The 20,740-nt window shown below is 28.9% G+C and overlaps 3 protein-coding genes across 4 annotated transcripts; 1 reads left to right on the top strand and 2 right to left on the bottom strand.

Moving 5' to 3' along the window:
* Positions 1–1,251: 1,251 nt before the first annotated feature.
* Positions 1,252–8,249, bottom strand: LOC100162122 (calcium homeostasis endoplasmic reticulum protein). Of its 2 annotated transcripts, none has more exons than XM_008182119.3 (16): positions 7,866–8,249; positions 7,606–7,776; positions 7,057–7,283; positions 6,763–6,998; positions 6,604–6,678; positions 6,414–6,525; positions 6,125–6,340; positions 5,652–5,727; positions 4,029–4,274; positions 3,809–3,966; positions 3,575–3,708; positions 3,343–3,516; positions 3,111–3,278; positions 2,902–3,040; positions 2,622–2,762; positions 1,252–1,862 (listed from the first exon to the last, which is right to left on the bottom strand). In XM_008182119.3, exons 1-15 carry the CDS (start codon positions 7,888–7,890, stop codon positions 2,622–2,624), a joined length of 2,298 nt encoding a protein of 765 aa, XP_008180341.1. In that variant the 5' UTR covers positions 7,891–8,249; the 3' UTR covers positions 1,252–1,862. The 2 variants fall into 2 exon arrangements, with proteins under 2 accessions (XP_008180341.1, XP_001950464.1); XM_001950429.5 differs by having other exon boundaries at positions 1,382–1,862; positions 2,626–2,762.
* Positions 8,250–8,400: 151 nt separating this feature from the next.
* Positions 8,401–9,797, top strand: LOC100163458 (eukaryotic translation initiation factor 3 subunit G). Its single transcript, XM_001952263.3, has 3 exons — positions 8,401–8,588; positions 8,645–9,144; positions 9,213–9,797. Exons 2-3 carry the CDS (start codon positions 8,645–8,647, stop codon positions 9,550–9,552), a joined length of 840 nt encoding a protein of 279 aa, XP_001952298.1. The 5' UTR covers positions 8,401–8,588; the 3' UTR covers positions 9,553–9,797.
* A 2,181-nt stretch (positions 9,798–11,978) lies between these two features.
* LOC100160074 (S-phase kinase-associated protein 2) lies at positions 11,979–16,864 on the bottom strand. Its single transcript, XM_001950452.5, has 9 exons — positions 16,541–16,864; positions 16,365–16,476; positions 15,179–15,251; positions 14,884–15,107; positions 14,729–14,819; positions 14,477–14,654; positions 12,647–12,774; positions 12,361–12,526; positions 11,979–12,289 (listed from the first exon to the last, which is right to left on the bottom strand). Exons 1-9 carry the CDS (start codon positions 16,579–16,581, stop codon positions 12,064–12,066), a joined length of 1,239 nt encoding a protein of 412 aa, XP_001950487.1. The 5' UTR covers positions 16,582–16,864; the 3' UTR covers positions 11,979–12,063.
* Between the last annotated feature and the right edge of the window lie 3,876 nt (positions 16,865–20,740).

A 20,740-nucleotide genomic window follows, 5' to 3' on the forward strand; every position in this document is an offset into this window, starting at 1 on the left:
GATTATATCAAAAATGTGGGAAAGTCGATTTCAAGTAGACTTGATGACGAATTCAAATCTGTTTTTAGAATTCTTATCGCTTCATTAGATCAATTGGTATGTTTGGCAAAAAACACGTCCAAAATACTATGTCACGCGTGTGTTAAACGAAAACAGAAAATCACGGTATCGAATCCCCTTAATTACGAAAAGTCGAAAATATGTTTTACAGGAAAAACTCTCACCCTCCGTAGAGTAGACAGTTAGATTTCGTTAATTTTTTTTTATTTAAAATAAGAGAACATTTTTGATGGTCGGATCAAAACCTGATTTTCAAAATTAAAATCGGGCTTTGATCTGACCTGAAAAAAGTTTTCATCAAACATCCTCCCACTAATATTTGTCAGTGTTGGAATAGTTGGAATTTAGTTATAAGAACTTACAATGTGCCAGACTTTTTATAGAAAAATTTGTATTAGAGTTTAAAAAAAGTATTTTTTAATGAATAAAAAAATACAAAATAAATTATTCAGAATACATATTCGTATTTTTAAAAAGTATTTAAAATAGTATTCGAATAAAATAAAAATTATTTGAATATTTTACAAGGCTGTATTTGAGTAATTGGGTTTAGCTAGAAATTCATAGGAGTCCTTGTCAAGATAACATCATAACAAAATTGGATCGATTTCAAAACCAATTTGTACGCATGCTAACGTAAAGAACAAAGTTGAAATAAATTTTTTATTTTATCTATAAACTAACGACAAATCGGTTTTTTATTTGTTTGATTTCTGTTTACACCTTAAAGGTTCCCACACACTGCAGCGTTGGCGGTCGCGGTGAATTGCTGCAGGACACATATCACCGCTCACCGCGGCGGTAAAACCAAAACAATAGAATTTAACGCCACCGCTGCAGTATGTTGGGACCTTTAAACTCATACTTGTTTTTAAATAATATTTATATTATTTAGTTTCTAATATTAACTAGTATTATGTATATTACTATTATATATATTTAATTTACTAACTATACTCTATTCCCACGGGGGCGTTTACGGTTTACTATTCTAAAAGAATAATATTGATTTGTATTAATACAATTTTTTACAATTAGGTATGTATGAATAAAATAAAATAATTTATATTGCGGTCAAAAAGACCAGGATCTGACAAACAACAGATTAAATAAAAACTTTTTTAATTTGATTCATTTCAATTTTGATTTTAACAGTGTACGCTGAAACAAGTATGAAACAACACATTTCCATCTCCATATCAAAGGTTGATATTTTATTTATTGAATGTTTAATTTAATACATTTTGTATAAAAATTGTAAAACATAGCTATACAGAAAACACTATTTGTAGTATATCAACTTAAATAACAAAAAAAAATAAATATTTATATAATTTTATATTGACCAATAATGTACAACTATTATTAAAAAACAATAAATTGTACATCTAGAGTCTATGCATTCGTTAACATAATTTTTCATAAAAGTTTACGTAATTTACCCTAAATTTTATACAAACAATTATTATAATTTAATCCAGTATTCATTAAATGTACACTGTATGCTTTCGTGAGTATTTTGTGACAATAACAACACTTAACGTAACATCATTATTTTAAAATATTTATTGATTTTGTTATAAATAAAATAAGACATAGTAAATAATATTCACAAAGTAGTAGATAATTTCTGAATGTTGTTCTTTACGGTGTTTTTCCGTTTGTATGCTAAAATGTTATTACTAAAAAATATAAATGTATTCACAATACAACGCGTTTTAGCCACACCTCTATAGAAATAGAGGCGTTCTACCAAATAACATTTACCACATAACAAATAAAATAAACTGGACATTGTTCACCTGAAACAATAGACTTGCATGAGATAATTAAGACTAATCTCAAACAGAGGTAGAAAAAAATATTTAAAAGTAGACAAACACAATTAAGTTCGAGATTTCAGTCAGAGAGTCATGACTCCAAAAATGTATTGTATCATGGTTTGTATAATCAATGGTTATACTAATAAAGATGATTACAACACTAACTTGTAGTATTTTAGTAGACTCAAGGTTAACCTAAATAGATTTATAGGCATTTATAGTGTTTATACCTAAATAGATTTCAAATATATAATAGTTTATATCACATAATTATACATATGTATCCCATTGACCATTGTTAGTTACAAGTAATAATACACCGGTGACTAACTAATCAAAAACAATTGTATGACTAATTTTTTATATAAATGAATAATTAAGAAAACCTTTATGATATATGGTATATCAGCTTTATTATTTATTAAAACCACTGTCTAAAAATGAAATTTTATTCTGATCAAATTGAAATTAAAGATTCATTAAAAACACAAAGCCAAAGATAATATTAATTAGTATGCTATACAATGTATACACGTAAACAGGTTTGTACTATTTTTATTTTTTAAAGCAACCAATACAAAAAAACTAAGTATTCATATCGTTCATATTTTTTAAATTATTGTTTTTCAATCAAATTATGAAACATTCCCAAACACCCTATAAACATACTACCATTGGTAACCATTTATAATCAATGATATAACATACAATTTTGTATCAAATTGATAAACTCTATACCTACGCATTGCCTTCCATTCGTTCTTCTGCCCTTGTACGCATCCTATGTATGAACGCCTTGCCTTTGTTCTTTCTGAAGTTCTCGTACGGATCATTCAAACTGATTCCCACACCCTTATATTGATCAGTCCTATCTCGGACCTAATTTATAGTGACGACCAACACAAAGCCATAGGTCAATATAATTTTATACAATATCAAGTAGCGATTTGTCAATAACAATAAAAAAATATAATATAATATTTACTACAAGACATTTTTCAATCATCGTTTTACTTACGTCACCACTGCTAATTGGTGTGTCGATACCTTGCTCCTTTGAACCCAATCCAGCACCACCCCAACCCATTTTTTTCAGAAGCTGATGACCTTTATTTGACTCGTCCAATCGTTCTTGGGCAGTTTTACCAAAACTAGTTCTAAAATAATTTAAATAAATATTTTACAAATGTGATTTAATAATAAAACAATTCATGCAATATTACTTACCCCCCAAATGAAGGCGGTGTAGGACTTCTTTGAGAAGACGGTGGAGAAGGTGTTGGTGATCTAGATGGAGAACGTCTTCGACGACCACGGTTAGGTGTTGGTGGAGGACTGTTTTTTTTATTTATAATTCGTCTGGTTGGACTACGTGGTTTTGGGCTTCGACTACGACTAAAGCAATAAAAACAAACGACAAAATAATTTATGCTATGTTGTTTAATTTACTTCATCTAACCTTCTGTAACGCTTTTTTCGAACTGGTGATTTATCTTTCAGTGAAGGTAACATAATTGGAGATGGAGACTTTGATCTTTCTCTTATATTATCAGCAATATCATCTTCTTTTTGTTTTTTTGCAGAATGTTTGGCTTTGTAGTATTCATATAAACCAAGTTTTTCCCAACCATCACTAATACAAAAATCATTAGCCAAATAATTATATTGAACTTTTGTATACAAATATTTACCTATCACGTGGAGCGAAATGTCCAGGGGGCATGTAAAAGGCTTTGACTGCATCCAATAGACGATCTGTAGGTGGAGCAGGTGGTGGTAATCTGATTGTATCTGGATCTAAAGGTTTATAATTGCTATCTTCCAACTGAATGAAATACCATCATTGTATAAGTATAATACAATTTAATATATACACAAAAATATATAACATACAAATATACTATATTTATAAATTTTTAACAAACTTTAACTAATGGCACCATAAGGCCAGCTGGAAGTTCATAGTATGGCAGTGAAGGAAGCAAATCATCCGGTGTAATATCTGGCTGAATTGGTGGTAAAGGAAAGTTGTTTTGTATAAAATTTGGAGGTGGCCGGCTCAGATCAGGTAACTCCATTGAAGCTTGAGTCATAAAATTTTTTGTCAGTATACAGTGATGAAAATAATTTTGCTTATATACTTACGCGGAGGTTGTAAGTGTATATTGGGTGGTGGTTGGTTAAATGGTGGTGGAGGTCTATTATACATAGAGGGAGGTTGTTGCATACAATTTTGTATAGGCTGTCCATAGTGATCATCTTGCTGATATCCATTATCTGTTTGGTGCGGATAATTTTGATGGTCGGCTTGTATATACCCAGACATGTTACTCTGGTATGAAGGAGGAGAAGGTAAACGGCCTTCATTAAAATGCTGTCGATTTGTGTCGTCTAAACAAAAAAACAAAAGAGAAATGGTTCTAAAGGGGAAATATTACAAAATTAAGAGAATATGTACACAAGGTTTCCATTACAATAATGTTTATATAATATATATATTATATATAAATACATTTACTACTTTCATAAGGAGTTATGAAACAAATCTCAATAAGAACAAAGCCTATAGCACTTTTGAGTTTATGGTAAAAAGAAAACATATTACAGGTTCAATAACATGTTACCATGATGTTGAATTAGTTCATTAGAATTATAAAGTCATCTTTCACAATAAATAAATACCATTTTCTGAAGAATATTCTAAATGATAGTTTCTAGTTTCTACAATACTTTAAACTTAATTAAACGACAAAAACGTATCAATAATTATAACCTAGTAAATATAAAACAAAAATATTTTTATCCGGATGAAATTAAAGAGTTATAAATGAATAATCAATAAATGTTCAATTCAAATATTTTATGTATAGCCTAAACAGAAAAATCAATTCAATATAAACATTTATGAAAAATAATAAGATAATTTTTAAGTATGAGAATTTAACTAATCATACAATATTATTCTTTAAAATTTAATATTTAATAAAATTGAGATGTCTTAAATATAACAAACCATGAACAAAATTGTCTATCTTAAAAAATATTGTAAGAAATAAAATTATGGAAAAAAAATACCAAGCTTAACACAAAAATACAAAATTGTATTTATACTGTAAAATAAAAAATACCAAACACATACAAAAACATATAATAATAATTAATGAAAAATTAACTTAGATGCAAAGAACTAATAACTCAAACACATATATACATTTTATGAAGATAAAATATAATTAAAACATTTAACAATAGGCACTAGGTAGTATTGTGAGAAAAAACTAAAAAGTGAATATTATTTACAATAATCCTGATAAAACTAATCAATTAATTTGCATTATTATTTTGATTTAGATAATTTTTGAAAATAGTATAAAATTAAGTTACAAAAACAAAATTGCTCAGAGGTATTTAAAGTTTGTTATATTATATAAAAAAAATTAAACTAGAAAATATATATATATTCTTTATTGTTAAATTTATAATTACTAAAACAAATTAATGAGTTATTAAGAAAGTTAATCATTTTTAACTACTATACACTTTAAATTTAAAACTTTCTATAATCTACAGTTACATATATATTTAAAAAAAAATTATATTAATTAATTTGTAAAGGATAAATGAAAGCTTAAGTATTGAGTTTTTAAATACATATATAGTTTTGAAACCTTGTGTTTGAACATAAACTTTTATGATAAATAATATTTGAACTTTTATTTTGCATAAAATGTGTAAAATGTCCATTTTTTAAATCAGATGTGCGCTTACCTTGAGCTGGAGGAATTGAAAGAGGAGTTACCCTTTGTTTTTGTTGTTCTAGCGAACGTTTTTGGTTTTCTATACTCTAAAATAATCGAATTCCCAATAAAAAATGACTTATGAAAGAAAGGTTGAATATAATATTATACAAATAATTAATATAAATATACATGTAAATATAAATATATACATACAAAAAGTATTTATGTATAGGCATACAAAAAAATTTAATTTAATATGGTCATGTTGAACTAATTTAGGATAAAAAAATAAAATTCTCATAAATCCAACGAATAGTTTTGCAAATACTTTTAACAAAAGCTAAAACGCATTTTTTAAATGTTTCGATGGTTTAATGTCAACTAAGAATTGGTTCGTTAATTTATTATCCCTACATTAGTGACTTTTTAAGCACTGAATGTTTAAAGTGAACCAGGTATAAGTTTTATAAGATATTGTCTTTTTAATAATTATTGTATTACCTGAATCTGATTGTTACAATGTGCTAGAAATGATTGATGTTGGCTACGGTAATTTTGTAATGTATTGTTCATGATCATGTTGAGTTGATTGACGGCATCCCTATACTTTTCTAATAGGTTGCTTTTATATTCTGCCATTGATCTATCAGGATTTTTCAATCGCTCCATTATAGTTTCAGGGAAATAATGATTTTTTGTTTCCCACAAAGATAGCAGCTATTGATTTCAAAACCAAGTTTAAATATTATTTAAAATTATCAAAGCATGTGATAATATGTATTAATCTTACTTTGCTTAATTTAGATTTTTGATCTTCATTTGCTCTCATCATCGCTGAACAAAACATTGGTACAATGATCGATTCAAGTGATGTTTTCAGTATCTTTTCTGACTTACGAATACTAAAGAGAACAATTAAAAAAACAAATTGAAAGTATTTATTATTTATCATAATAACTACTAGCAATTAATCATCTTACCAATGATGAACTGTGTCATTTACTAAATATATTAAATGCAACTGTTTTGAAAATTCTGCATTTAGGTCCATTACTCTGTACCAAAGAACAGTATTTATAGTATATAAATATATTATTGATAAATTGTTAATAATAATGGTATATTAATATATCACTCACTCCATAAGTAAATATTGGGTGATTACATCAACTTTTCGTTCACTGGCTGTTTGTTTCATAATCCATGATTTACCATTAGCTATTGCATCTTTAGTACATCCTTTAATAATTGGTTCAAGCACAGATGACAACTCAACCAGTGATAAATCATTAGCTGCGGCTTCAGAATTAATATATTCTCGCTGTTCAGATAGTATTTTATCTTCAGTAGCCACTTGTTGCTGCTGGGCCAATATCTATTAACATTGATTTACACTGAAATATTATTCAAAAATCTTTTATTTTATTTCTTACCATTAGTTGTGAGTTAAAATTTTTCTCTGCCTGGGCAATTTGTTGCTGCAGATTGGCTTGTTGAGCATTCAGGGATTCTATGGTAACTACTGATGGCTGACAATCATTTGTTTGGTTTAAATTTAACCATTGCGTTGCAGCAGCTGCCATGTTCAATTGCTGTGTACTAACTGAATTATTTGCAACTGCGGCTTGAGCTATTTCTCTGACACTGTTTTGATTTAATACTAAATAATTTCATAAAACAATTAGTTTAAAACTTAAGAGTACAAATGACAATTCTAAATTGATGAATAGGGTTAACAAAACACTATAACATTAAATATAATAATAAAATCCACAAATATGACACCTTAATAATGAATTACTAGCTATAGTACAATAGCTAACGAAATGTAAACAAACGTCATTTAAAAACAGTGTTTCTTTTTGTGTTTGGGTATTGACTTTTAAAATTCAAAAAGAAAAAATAGATTGGACAAACTGCTTGTGTCAATAGTGCCTACAACTAGTAATAGCCAGTTTGTTGTAGTCTCAAACACCACTCACTCGATTGTTCCGTGGAGACTTTACGCAGGTAGTAATCAAAGTGACGGCCACCGAACAGAAATTCAAACTTTGGGTTGTCCTTCTGTTTGGTCTTGGTCATCTGTTCAAAGTCTGGTCCGTTGCGTGCGACAAACACGGCCAACTTGTCGATGATCGTGCGCAATTCGTGATCTACGTAAATAATAACGAAAATAAGAAAACGACAAAAAATGAAACGGCATCGCCCCGATTTCGAATATCACCATCTGACGAGATTTTACCTTCCGGAGGTTGAGGTACGTCCATTATTGGCGAGCTGGCCGAAAATCGTCACGCAAGTGGTGGCGCGTTTAGAAGAATCAACAATCAACGAAGCGGCGATTTCGCATCGTCGATTGCGTGGTTCTAGTGCAAGTACCTCCTTCGTCGTAGTCGACAATGAGAAATTCTCGACTATAGCTCGATTTCTCGATTCACCCACTTCGCCGCTCGGAAGTCGGAACTCCAGACCAGAGTATATTTTCTATGCTCCAGACTTTCAGACTCTAAAGTCTATAGTTTATACTCTCTAGTCCGGGACGCTGTTTGTTTACAAAATTAATTTTCATGGGATTGGTGAAGCGTTTCCCCCTACTACCTATACGGCTTTAACATCCAAGAACATAAATTCGTCAGCCGTCGGGCTGTCGGGAATCGCGATAAATATTGCGGATCACAGCGTAGCCAACCGCCGGTTATCGGTAATTGGTATGGTTTCAGTGTTAGTAACCAAGGCGCGTCCCATTCACGGCCACGACAGACTCACGAGGCGCGTTCTGATGATAACAGGTCGACGCGATGTTTACATTACTTTTTCTGTTTCTTTTGACTTTCGTCTTTCGTCGAACTACTTCAAGTTTCGACTTCCCTTCAGACTTTCGGCACCGGGAGGACTTCGTACTACGCAGCCACAAAGTCTGCGATAGGTATCAAATCTTCAATCCCCTTTCCAACGTCCGAGAAAGGTAAGTATCGCAAAAACTGTCCACCGCCGTACCCTGATTGCCGCGTTTTGTTTTAGATGAAAGACTTGATCAAAGCAAGTTGGGCCGACGAGGTCGAGGACCACTTGGAGAAAACGACGCTGCCGCAGTCAAAGACCGAGCAGGTAGGTAACAACCGGATAATAACAGAATACCGGTGGAACAAAGACGACAAGAAGGAAAAGGTGGTGCGCACCTACAAGATCGAAAAACGGCTGGTGTCCAAAACGATAGCAGAACGGAAGACGTGGCCCAAGTTCGGTGACTCGCGCAACGATAAGGCCGGACCAAATATCGCGACGACCATACCCGCTGAAGAGATACAGATGCAGTTCTTGTCTGGCAAGGATGGAGACAAAACAGAAGAGAACCCATTGGACAAGCTCAAGAATGTAAACATGAACATCAAGTGTCGTACCTGCGGCGGTGAACATTGGTCTTTCTCGTGTCATCTTAAGGGCACCGGGTTAGTTGTTGAGGACAAAAAATTAGTGCAAGAAAAGGTGTCCGAACCGGAAAAGAATACCGGAACCAACAGGTTAGATGATTTAGATTTGTCCATTGTAATTTTGTTATCTATTATCCTAACATTGTCTTGTTGTTTAGGCCTTACATCCCACCTTCGGCACGAGAAGGAGCTACAAATACCGCTGGAAAACGAGATCCATACGCTCGTGGTTACGACGAGGTACCAGCTATTCGTATTGAAAATCTTTCAGAGAGCACGTCAGAAGCAGATTTGAGTGAACTGGTCAATAAGTTTGGGCAGATTGCTCGAATTTTCTTGGCTTCTAACAAGGTTACTGGCGCATGTAAAGGCTATGCATTTGTGAATTTCAAATCTAGAATAGATGCCGAACGAGCCATCAAGGGCTTACATGGTTATGGATATGATCATTTAATATTGAATGTTGGTTGGTCAACTAATAACTATAAAGCCGCGTAAAGTTTAAATAAATGTAATCAATGGGTTTTCAAAATATTTAATTGTTGTATAATATTATAATAATAATTTAAGAAATCCTGTCAGTTATTTTGTTGTTGTTTAACCACAAATTATATACTTTTCACAATAAATTATTATTTGTCTGCAATTTACAACAAAATATATATTGGCAATTACAATTTTATGTCTGATATTTTACTATATATTTTTTTCAGTATCAATAAAATAATTAATCATCTAGCAAATCTTTTTGCTGATATTCTAATTTCAAATATTTGAAAATATAATTTTATCCAAACCTACTATGTTGTGCTAAACTTATAATTTTCCAATATTTCTGACTGCATCATACATTTTACCTACTTGGCTACAATAATTGTTAAAAATTATTTTAATAAGCAGTGGTTATTTTTTATCAGTAGGGATTTAACAACCATCTTTAAAGCACTTAAAAACTTATAAATAGACAATAGACCGTCAAGTGTAGTAACTGAAGTAAAAAATAAATCAGGGAACCCGCTCTGCTGTATAGATAGTATGTGGAATTTACCCTGTAACGGATATATATTAAATCATTGTAAACAATAAAATGATCAATTCTTTAGTGGGGATGTTCTATCAGATTATATTAGTAAGTTTATTTTATTATTATATATTTATATTACTATTTAGTATTTAGCATAACATTATAAAATCAATGTTAATACTTATTGGTAATACGGTAACCGGTGGGTTGAACTAATTGTATCCAAAAACTAATGGAATAATATAATATATAACAATCACTAAAATATTACCGGCTGTATTAGCTAGAACTGTGTGAAGCATAAATAGCTTAAATTTAATCTTATTATTTTGAAAATCTTAGTGTGAATAGCAAATAATAATATAAGCAATAGTTATTTTTCGATTAAATATCCAATTGCATTAAAATTTAACATAAAACTTGCATTTGCACTTTTAAGATTTTAAATAACTAAGAAAAATTTATAAGGAAGTAAGGAACCTAGTAGTAAATGGTGAATAGAAAAATTGAAAATGCTATACACTTTTAACTTCGAAATAATTTGAAAATTTTCAATATATTGACAAATGTTATAATTAAAATTTCAAACATTTATAAAAGAAAATTGTATCTGTATTTTTAAATTGTTATAAGAACAACTTAAGAGATATCCTGTTTCAAATTTTTAAGCATTTCGACCACCCAAAGAACTTTTATCAACACTTTAAAACAAATATTTAGAAAATGATCAATAAATCTGGTTCACTTTATAAACGTCATTGAAACCATTACTAACTTACTTTAAAATCCTAGTGCCATAGTTGTGCTCTACCTGCCCCTGAATAGTTATTAATTCAATTTGTAAGGGCTGTTCAGAATCAACTGTTCAAGATGGGCCACCATATAATACTGTAATACATTGCTAAAATAAATTATAAACAGCCCTAAATAATTGAGCGTAATAATTAATATTGTTTGTAGTAAGGGGAACATATATTATAGAAATTAAGAAGACATGTTGAATTATTTTAAATGTCTTATGCAACTATTTTTTTTTATTATTATTATTAATGAACCCGCGGCAACTTAGGCCATTGGGCGGATATTTAACTTTGGGGAAAGGTACTGTAGGTTTAAACATGTGTTTGTTAATTTGGCAGATTTTTTACTGGGCACCCGTAGGTGTCTGCCATGCCGGGATGGCGGCAATTTTCTACGGACACCATACTTGCCCAAATAAAGATGACGTCCACAGCTGAGGTTTTGAACTGGTGTCGGTGCACATCACAACCGACACCTTAGTCCGCTCAGTTACTCCGTCCCCCTATGCAACTATTGCTAATATGTATGTTGATTATTATTTTGAATTTAGCATGTTATTCATAAATAATAAAATTTTGTTTACAAATTCTATTGCATTTGGACTTTATAATGTCTGTATGAACCGAATAAATAACTTAAAAACACATAAAGATTTAAATGTTTTTTCCATTCTTTTATTTACATTAATGGAATCATAAAATATATTTTAACAAGAATAATAAAAACAAATCAATGAAAATACATTCTTAAATTTGTATAAATAAATATAATTATATAGTATGTTTATTGTACATATAGTACAATAATCATTTTAACATAGTATATTAAATTTGTTTTATTTTTATAACATTGTCATAAATTAAATAAGTTTATGATAAAATCTTATTTTTATCAACTAAAATATTTAAAAAAAAAAAAAACTTTATCAGTCAAAATTTATATTTTTTGTGTTTTACATATTCAATTTAAAAATTAGAAGACAAACATTTTTACCAAAATTATTCAATAATAATAATAGTTAAATACAATTAAAAATAAATAAATAATAGTTAATTTTTCAAGATAATTGAAATTAAAAAAAAAAATAGAATTTCATAAGTTCATAAAACTCTATTCTAATGGTCTATAACTTAAATCACAGTATATTGGCAATGGAACATTAGTCATACCTATAAAGTAAAGTATTAGCAGTCTATGAAAGCAGGAATTTCCCAAATGGTATGTTTATTCTGAGCCAGTTTTGGACGGCCAATACCAGAAAACTTGCTACCATTTATTTTCAAAACCATATCTGGGTTATTTAGCATATTAGCTATATCCTCCAATATTCGAGTGGGTGTTATGCCAATAAAATTCACCTCCTTCAAACTCATAATAGAATTTCTTTTCCTTCTCGAAAGCTCCGTTAGACTGAAACATAATTTTAATTATTGTAAGAGTAACATATTTTTTAATAATTTCAAACTATTCAAATTTCTCACTTTAACAGTCTAGGAGTATCAATATTGTAACAGCGATTAATGGACAACACTTTTAATTCATGGTTTTTCTCCAATATTTTGTCCAAACTACTTGCAGTAATAGCAAGGCTATCACTAATATCCAATTCAATTAGTTTTGTACAACGGCTACTCAACCTTGACAAATCTTAAATGTTTTCAATATAAATCAAAAATTGCTCATAAAACTAATAGACTTTCCAAAAAAATAATTAAATTTATTCATTTTGACAGTTTGGAAACATTAAAACCTTCCACTAATACATACCAAAATCTGCTAACTGTTTCAAAAATCCACTAATATTAAGGCATTTTATATTTGGGATCATATTGGCCACCAGATAATGTAAATTGTCATCTTCCAATTTAGCCCAAGACACATTCAATTCTTCCAAACTGAAATATTAACAAACAAAAATTATACTGGAAAAAAAATGGAGGGGATAGATCCAATTTGTTTGTAATATTTTAAGAAAATATAAAATTATTCTTGAGACAGCCATAATCGAAACTTTACTGAAGTGGACTGAATTACAAGAAAATTTTATCCAACATCAGACACACTAGAACTTTCTATATTAATTATTAACTAATAACTATTACAACAAAACAATTGTTTTTAGGCATAGATATATTGCACAAGTCTTGTTTATGGCAATTTGCAACTATATCTACTATATCCACGATCACTATGGTTGGTATTTAAGATAGGTTATCCGGGTATTGTATAATAATAAATAGTATGGTTTTTATCAATAATAATTAGAATCTGATCTATAGAATATTTTATTTATTTTATTATATTGAGTCTCATCCACTTCAAACATCATAAACAATAAAGAAATGGATAGGACATTCCTATACAGTAAATGCAAGTGTTCTGTGATGAGAATAGCAGCCAACCGACAAATGTTTAATACAAGTACTGAGGTTAGGTTAGGTACAATTATAATTATTATGTAAAAATATAACTGCTTTCTTATCCATTTCTTTATTACCTGTAAGTTGTGACACACACCTACAACAAGAGTAGTCTATAAATCAAGTGCATTCTCTGGTTTTACTGTAGCAGTTTTCAGGCGGAAGAAGTCTTCTCTAGTTATAAGTAGGGACCGGATTTATATGCAAATACATTTACGTATTGAAATAAGCTTTTTGAAATCTGATGAGAATTGTCTCCAATTTAGATCATTCTGATTAAAATAACACAAATTGTATATTTCAACGTTTTTACCTATTAAATGCATATTTGTGGTTTTATAGTGCATATTTTTATATACTCAGTTCAGGTTAAGATTGAACCGTGTTGCGCATGCAGACTGAGCTACCAAACAGTGCCTGACCCCCCATGCGATGGCTATGCGTTCTGTGATTGGCCGAGTCATCGATCATTGGCGCCGGTGCTGGCCGCCGTGCATACATTCCCCCTGGTGTCCGGAATGCGCGAAAAAAAACGTGTTTTGATCAAGCAAGCAGTTCAAACTTAATCTGAACAGAGCATAGCACATATACTTGTTTTTCATCGTATTTTCACATTCACACCCACATAATATCAATAATATTTTATTACCAATCTTTATTCTTAAAAATAAGATAACATACTCATATGCAACATATATATGTATATATTATTATTATATTAATATAGATAAATTCGTTGTTCATATAATAGAACTTCAAGTGTTCGACGGAAGCCAATCAGGGCTAATATTTTATAGATTCAAGATTAAGAATGTTAAATGGTGAAGAACTTAATGAAGATGACGAAATACTTTTGTTATACTTTTATAACCTTTTTATACATTTTTTATTATTTAATTAATTAATACTTATTTTTAACATAATTTTAAATAAAATGTTTTCGATTCAATTTTAAGTGCATATTTAAAAATAATTGCATATTTATAATTTTAGAAGCATATTTGGAGGACTATTTGTGTATATAAATCCGGTCCCTTATAAACTTACAAGTCTTTAAACAACTAAAGAGCATATTAAATATGAGAACAGACATTAAATTTAAAATATAAACATTTTAAATAATATTTTGTATCACTAATTATTTTACCCAAAAACATCAAACATATAATATATTTACTTTTGGAGAGACACTATGTGTTCCAAGCCATTGCGGTCAAGACCAACTGTTGAAGCTAAGTTAAGTACTTTTAAATTGGTATTGTATCCAATGTACTGGCAACATAAGGAATCTACAGTACAGTTTTCCAAACTCAGTTTTATCAAATTAGAACATTGCCTTAATAATGAACGTAGCGCTTTAAATAAAAAGAAAAAAAAATACATATATATATTGAATTTTATACATTTTTCATTAATATTTATTCCTTACTATTATAATGCATGAATACAGAACTCAAATCTAAGTACTGCAACTTGGGAAATGGTGTTTTACATAAACACTGGTTTGCAAAAATATAAAACTGAAAAACAGTTGAAATTAAATTGCTAATCTTAGTAAAAGCACAAAATGGATAATTTACTTACATTTGAATGAGAAGCAGAAAAGTATTTGATATTACGGGCAAGAATATTATCTAAAGTCTCCACACTCATACGACGAGACGGTATGTTTAAATGTTGCCATAAAGATTCATCATATGCAATACGTCGCCATTGATGGCATACAAGTGCACACTTTAGTAAAGTACGCTTGTCCATCATTTTAAATATCTTTAATACTATTTCTTCTGGTAATGTATCAAAATTGTCTGTAAGCAAATTTTGGATAATTTAAAAATTAGCATTTAAAACAACATATTTAAATTAAACTTTGAGTTACCATTATTCATTAGACACTTTTTTTGCTTACGTTTATACACATAAGTATTCAAGCCATACCCCATAGGCCATATCTAAATAAACAAAATAAATAATTAACTAACATATTATGTAATAATTTTATCATAATATATGAATAGTAATTTGGAAGCTTTTTAAAATATAAATATTAAATAAAAACATTAAAACACAATTTTCAGTTTTAAGATATATAAGAACTAAAATATCAACAATACATTTATAGTTAGAACATTATGTATCCCAATCCAAACCTATTGTTTTATTTTTTAATATAAATTTAAAAAGGTAAAATGTTATTACTTACTATTATAGAAGAAAACAAAATAAGTCACATAAATACAAATTCCCTCATAAAACAAATGTAGAGTTAAAAAAAAACTAAGAAAAAATTCTGATGGCTAGTTTAAGAAGATTAAATTTAAACAAACTAATGAAAATGTCAGTACAGTAGGTAATACTTCATAAATGAACAATTCACACAACATAATCAAAATCTGCTTTCCTTTCAATTTTGATTTTTACCTCAATAATCATGAGTAAATTTGACTAATTTAAAAAAAATATAACTGTCTAGACGTATTATAGTACAAACCAGTGAATTTCAATAAGTGGATTTGTGTCATTATTGAAATTAATAAAATTACTTTTCAGAGATAAACCTTCACTACCATATACTATCTACCATATTAACCTGAACATTTATTTCATTTCATAAAAAATAGTAATAATATTTTTTTTCTTTGATTTCTTTGAAGTACCTACCTACTCAAATGGCTGAATCGGTCCATTGAGATTTTCACTTCTAAGCGACCATTTACATATTCAGTGGTCCAAAATTACGTCTATAATTATTACGAGCTTATAGGTTGCCAATCATATATTCACACAGCCTAAACTTTAAGTGGCCCACCGAGATTTTCTCGGTAGCTCGCCTAATCAATCCGGCCCTGCATTTAGACATACTAAGTCTAAAGCTGGACACATTTAAAAAATATATATCTTGATTATGATATCTTAAGCTGTTTCAAAACTTCAAAAATCTCCTGAATACAAAACCTGTCATTATTATATTTTTATTTGTGCCAATCATAATAATATAATGCAGCCAGTCAAAACAGCAATAAAATTCTTACACTGACTAAAAAAAATTAATATTTATTACCTACCTTGGTATCAGGATACAAGTAACGACTGCGTTTGGAGCCTCTGGAGTTTTCCAAACTATAAACACCTAGGTCTTTACAGCCCAAGTAATTTGATGAACTTGTACCATCAATCCTGTAACAATTAATACGATTATTAAATGGCATTACTCGCTCACAAATATCCATCAGATACTTACACGTCCTTTTTGTTTAAGGTCGATTCTCGTGAGTCCTCCATCCCTGAACAGGATATTAAAGTCGTCAAGTTAACAGTTTGCTTCCCAGGCGGAGCGGAATCGACCTTTGAATTTCTGTTCCGTCGTAATAAAATCGTATTCAGAATCTTAACGTAGCATGTATTTATGCCAACGCGGCAACGCAACAAGCTGATCCCAGAATTCAGTATTCAGTACTCAGCGATCGACCATTTCCACCATTTAACTTATTACTATTTAACCAGCTAATAAGTAAATAACTAATAAATAAGTAATCACTATTGACCGCTAAACAATAAAAAGGCGGTTCATTATAATACTTATTTTTTACCTAAGTACCTAACCTATAAGAATGTAATCATGGAAAAAAGACGATAAATTAGAAATGTAGTCGACAATCCATAATAATTAATAAAAAAAAAGCCTGGCATTTGGCAAATAGGTAGGTTAACTATTTTTTTTTACTCGATAAGTTAATAGTTAATATAGAAAAATGTAAGTTAAGTTTAAAGTTAAAAGTTAATTTTCTTTTTAGAAATAATAGAATATAATGTCTATGGCTTAATAAACTATTAAAACATTACTAATTATTTAATTACTTAATTATTATTATAAGAATCAGTTTAATGATAAATTCAAAAAAATATATTGTAAAAGTTACAAGTTAAATATAAAATGAAAGTAACTTAACTAAGTTTAAAATCAATTATTAATATTAATATATATTTTCGAATAAAGTTAATAATTACCTATAGTTAATAAAATTAATAAAGTTAATAACTACCTGTCTACAGGGCCGTATTTACACTTTTTGCGCGCCGAGTCAACAATATTTGTACGCCCCCCCACCAAAAAAATAAATCCCTTTTAGATTCTGAGTGGAACGATGAATTTATTGATTTTACACAGTGTGTTTTTTTTATAATTTTTATTTATTTTCTTTTTTTGTGTCTGTGTACACGATAATCGTAGTCGAAGTAATGCTTCGATTTTCAACTTCAGTATCTTGTTCGATGGGAAAGCGAATATTGTTGGTGAATTGGGGAGGTCAACATTTAAAATTCCCAATAGTTTTCAAAATCGCCGGGAAAAACAACATACAAATTTGGAAAAACGGGAATTTTTACGCAAAGTCGGTTTTCTACAAAATCGATTTTGGTTTTAGGTATAACTTTAAAAAAAATGACTGTAGATACATGAAATGTTCACTGGTCATTTATATTTGCATTTTCTATACATGATAACATTTTCAAAATATTTTGAACTGTTTAGGAACATTTTCTGTTTCCAATTTGATTAGACTTTTTTTCCATGAATGTCAATAAAACTTCATTTGTTAGGTAAAAAAGCTTGAAAATTGAATCCAAGGCTCCTACTATATTGTTACAATAGCATTTGAATAATATGAAAAATTCTTAGCCACAGATTTTATTTATAACCATTTAAAGTTCAAATCTTGACAAAATACGGAAAAATCACGAAAATCACGAAAATTTGCAAATTATTTTAAATTGAGAATTCATAAAAAATTTTCTTTTTAAATCTAAGATTTCAAAATGTATTACAAGATGCCTCATAAGTTTGTCTACCTTTATCAAAGAAAAAAAAATGCCTACAAGCAAATCAAGTTAAATTTTTATGAACGTTTGAAATTTATATTTTTACAATATTGGATTCACTCGATTTCTCATGTAGGTAGCGGTTTTGTTATTTTAATGTTATTCAAAAACGAATAACTGTAGATACATGAAAATTTTATTGAATGTTTATATTTTTATTTTCTATATTGTGCCATAAAATATTGAAAATATTTTGACTCGTTTTGGGCTGTTTACGGACATTGTTGGTTTTAAATTTTTTTAGTTTTTTTGTGCTATAAATATCAATTAAATTTTATCTGTTGGATAAAAAAGCGTGAAAATTGAATGCAAGGCGCCTGATATATTGCTACAATAGCAAGTAAAATATTAAAAAATACATAAGCACAATTTTTTTTATAAGCATTTAAAGTTCAAATTTTTCAAATATATTATTTAATAATTATTTTGTAGTTAAAAATGTATAAGATGTTGAACTTTTGTACCTAGCTAAGGATAGAAAATTTATATAACAAGGTTCAACGTAAATTACTTTATTCACCTTAATTGTGAGTGGATGTCACTCTGCTGTACAGTACAGATTACAAGTGGGTCATTGTATAATGGATTGTATTAGACTTGAATTCAATGATATAATATCATTGTAAAAGAAAAACAATTCTGAGCGGAGACGGTTTATCAGTCTGAATATTTTATATTGTTATTATTTATTTTATCATGTAAGTTGAATTAATATTATAATATTATAATGTTATAATTTTTTATTCGTTTCTATGGTGATAAACAAAGCGTTAGAAATTAAAATCCCAATTTTAGTGTTTTTTCGTAATTTTTCGGTGGTTTTTCCCGTAGCATTAAATAACTATTGAGAAAATCGGAAAATGACCTCTTTAAAGTACCATCTTGATCCAATTTGCTAAAAGATAAGGTAATATATGTTGAAATCAAAGCACTCCTCTGGTAGAAATTTTGTACACAGGACATAAAAAAAAAAAAAAAACACCATTGTAAAACCAATAGCTTCCTCGCTCCGCTAAGAATCTAAAATATTAAATTACTTGATCATTTTTTTTAAAGTTTTTTGTTTTGATTTTCTACAAAACGTGTCATTTCCGGAAATGATACGTTTTGAAAAAAAATATAGTTATAGGTAGTTCGTTTTGTAAGTTTTTTTCAAAACGTATTATTTCCATTATTTTAATTTTTTATAGATTTTACAAAAATATTACAATAATTTTTTTCTATACTTGACATCAAGACGCAACAGTTTGAATATGTTTTAGATATACAATAAGCACATGGAAAATATGAATGGCAATGGCTATATTTATTTATATCAAACTCAATAAAACAGTAAAACAGCCTATTGTTACATTTAAAATGTAGTATATGATTATAGATGGTTCTTCATGAGATCATACTAAATATATAATAATGTATGATAGTAAAAATAATACAATATATATACCAACCAAGTATCAAAAAAAAATTTAAGAATTTATGAGTATTCTTCACTTTAATTCTTCATAAAATGCGATGAATCATGGTAACAATTAACAACTAAATTATATAATAAACACGTGGAAAATATTTATTTTTATTAAACCCAATAAAACAATAAAACAGCTTTGTTATATTTAAAATTTAGTGTATGAACATAGGTACATAAAGACATTTAATTTATTATTATTTATTAACCCCCCCCCCCCCTGTGAACACGCTTATGACTCACACTAATCATTATTTACAACAAGAATGACATAGATGGAGTCGAGGAAATTGCATAATACCATTGATTATACATAGTATGATATAATATACTATGTATAATCAATGATAATACTTAAAATTTGTCCTTTAGTTTATGAAAGACACCCGAGCAGACCCCATTAGAAGACTGCGACACTGCGTGCCCACATGTATTGTCTCCGTCATACTAACCGCATAATATAACAAAATGAACTTAAAACGTCCTGCCCTGTCCAAAAGTTCCAATTTTGTATGTTCTCTCATTGGTTTTTTACGATTTTTTTGATTTTAAAGTGAGTTATGAGTATATGTAAGATATTAATATTTGAAAATGCTCATAATTCACTTAAACATTAAACGAAAAAAAATCGTAAAAAATCAAGTAGTCAGAAAAAAAGCCATGGAAAAAAAGCCAAGGAAAAATTAATAAAATAGTAAAAAAAAAAAATCAAAGTATCATACAGTTTTTATTTTAAATTTAATTTTTGTGTTTGTGTTATACACAATAAGTATTCGAGGTCGGAATATGTTTTAGAACTTACCTACATGTAACCATCTAAACATAATTTGGTGTTATTTTTATTGGAATTAATGATTTCTATTGAATGTAAAAATATGTAAAATTAATACATAATTAATATATTAACTCTGGAGACAGGTGTGTCATGTGTGATAGGTACTGAAAAACGTTTATAAAAAAGTTCTATCTTAATCAAAGACAGGGAATTTTCTTCAGTAAAAATTGTAAAATGCCAACAAACGCCATAAATTGAACAAAATTAACATGGTATTTTGTGGATAAACTTACCTAAATATTATCTTGAAATCAATTGAT

Source organism: Acyrthosiphon pisum, chromosome A2 (assembly GCF_005508785.2).
Source record: "Acyrthosiphon pisum isolate AL4f chromosome A2, pea_aphid_22Mar2018_4r6ur, whole genome shotgun sequence".
NCBI classification, from domain to species: Eukaryota; Metazoa; Arthropoda; class Insecta; order Hemiptera; family Aphididae; genus Acyrthosiphon; species Acyrthosiphon pisum.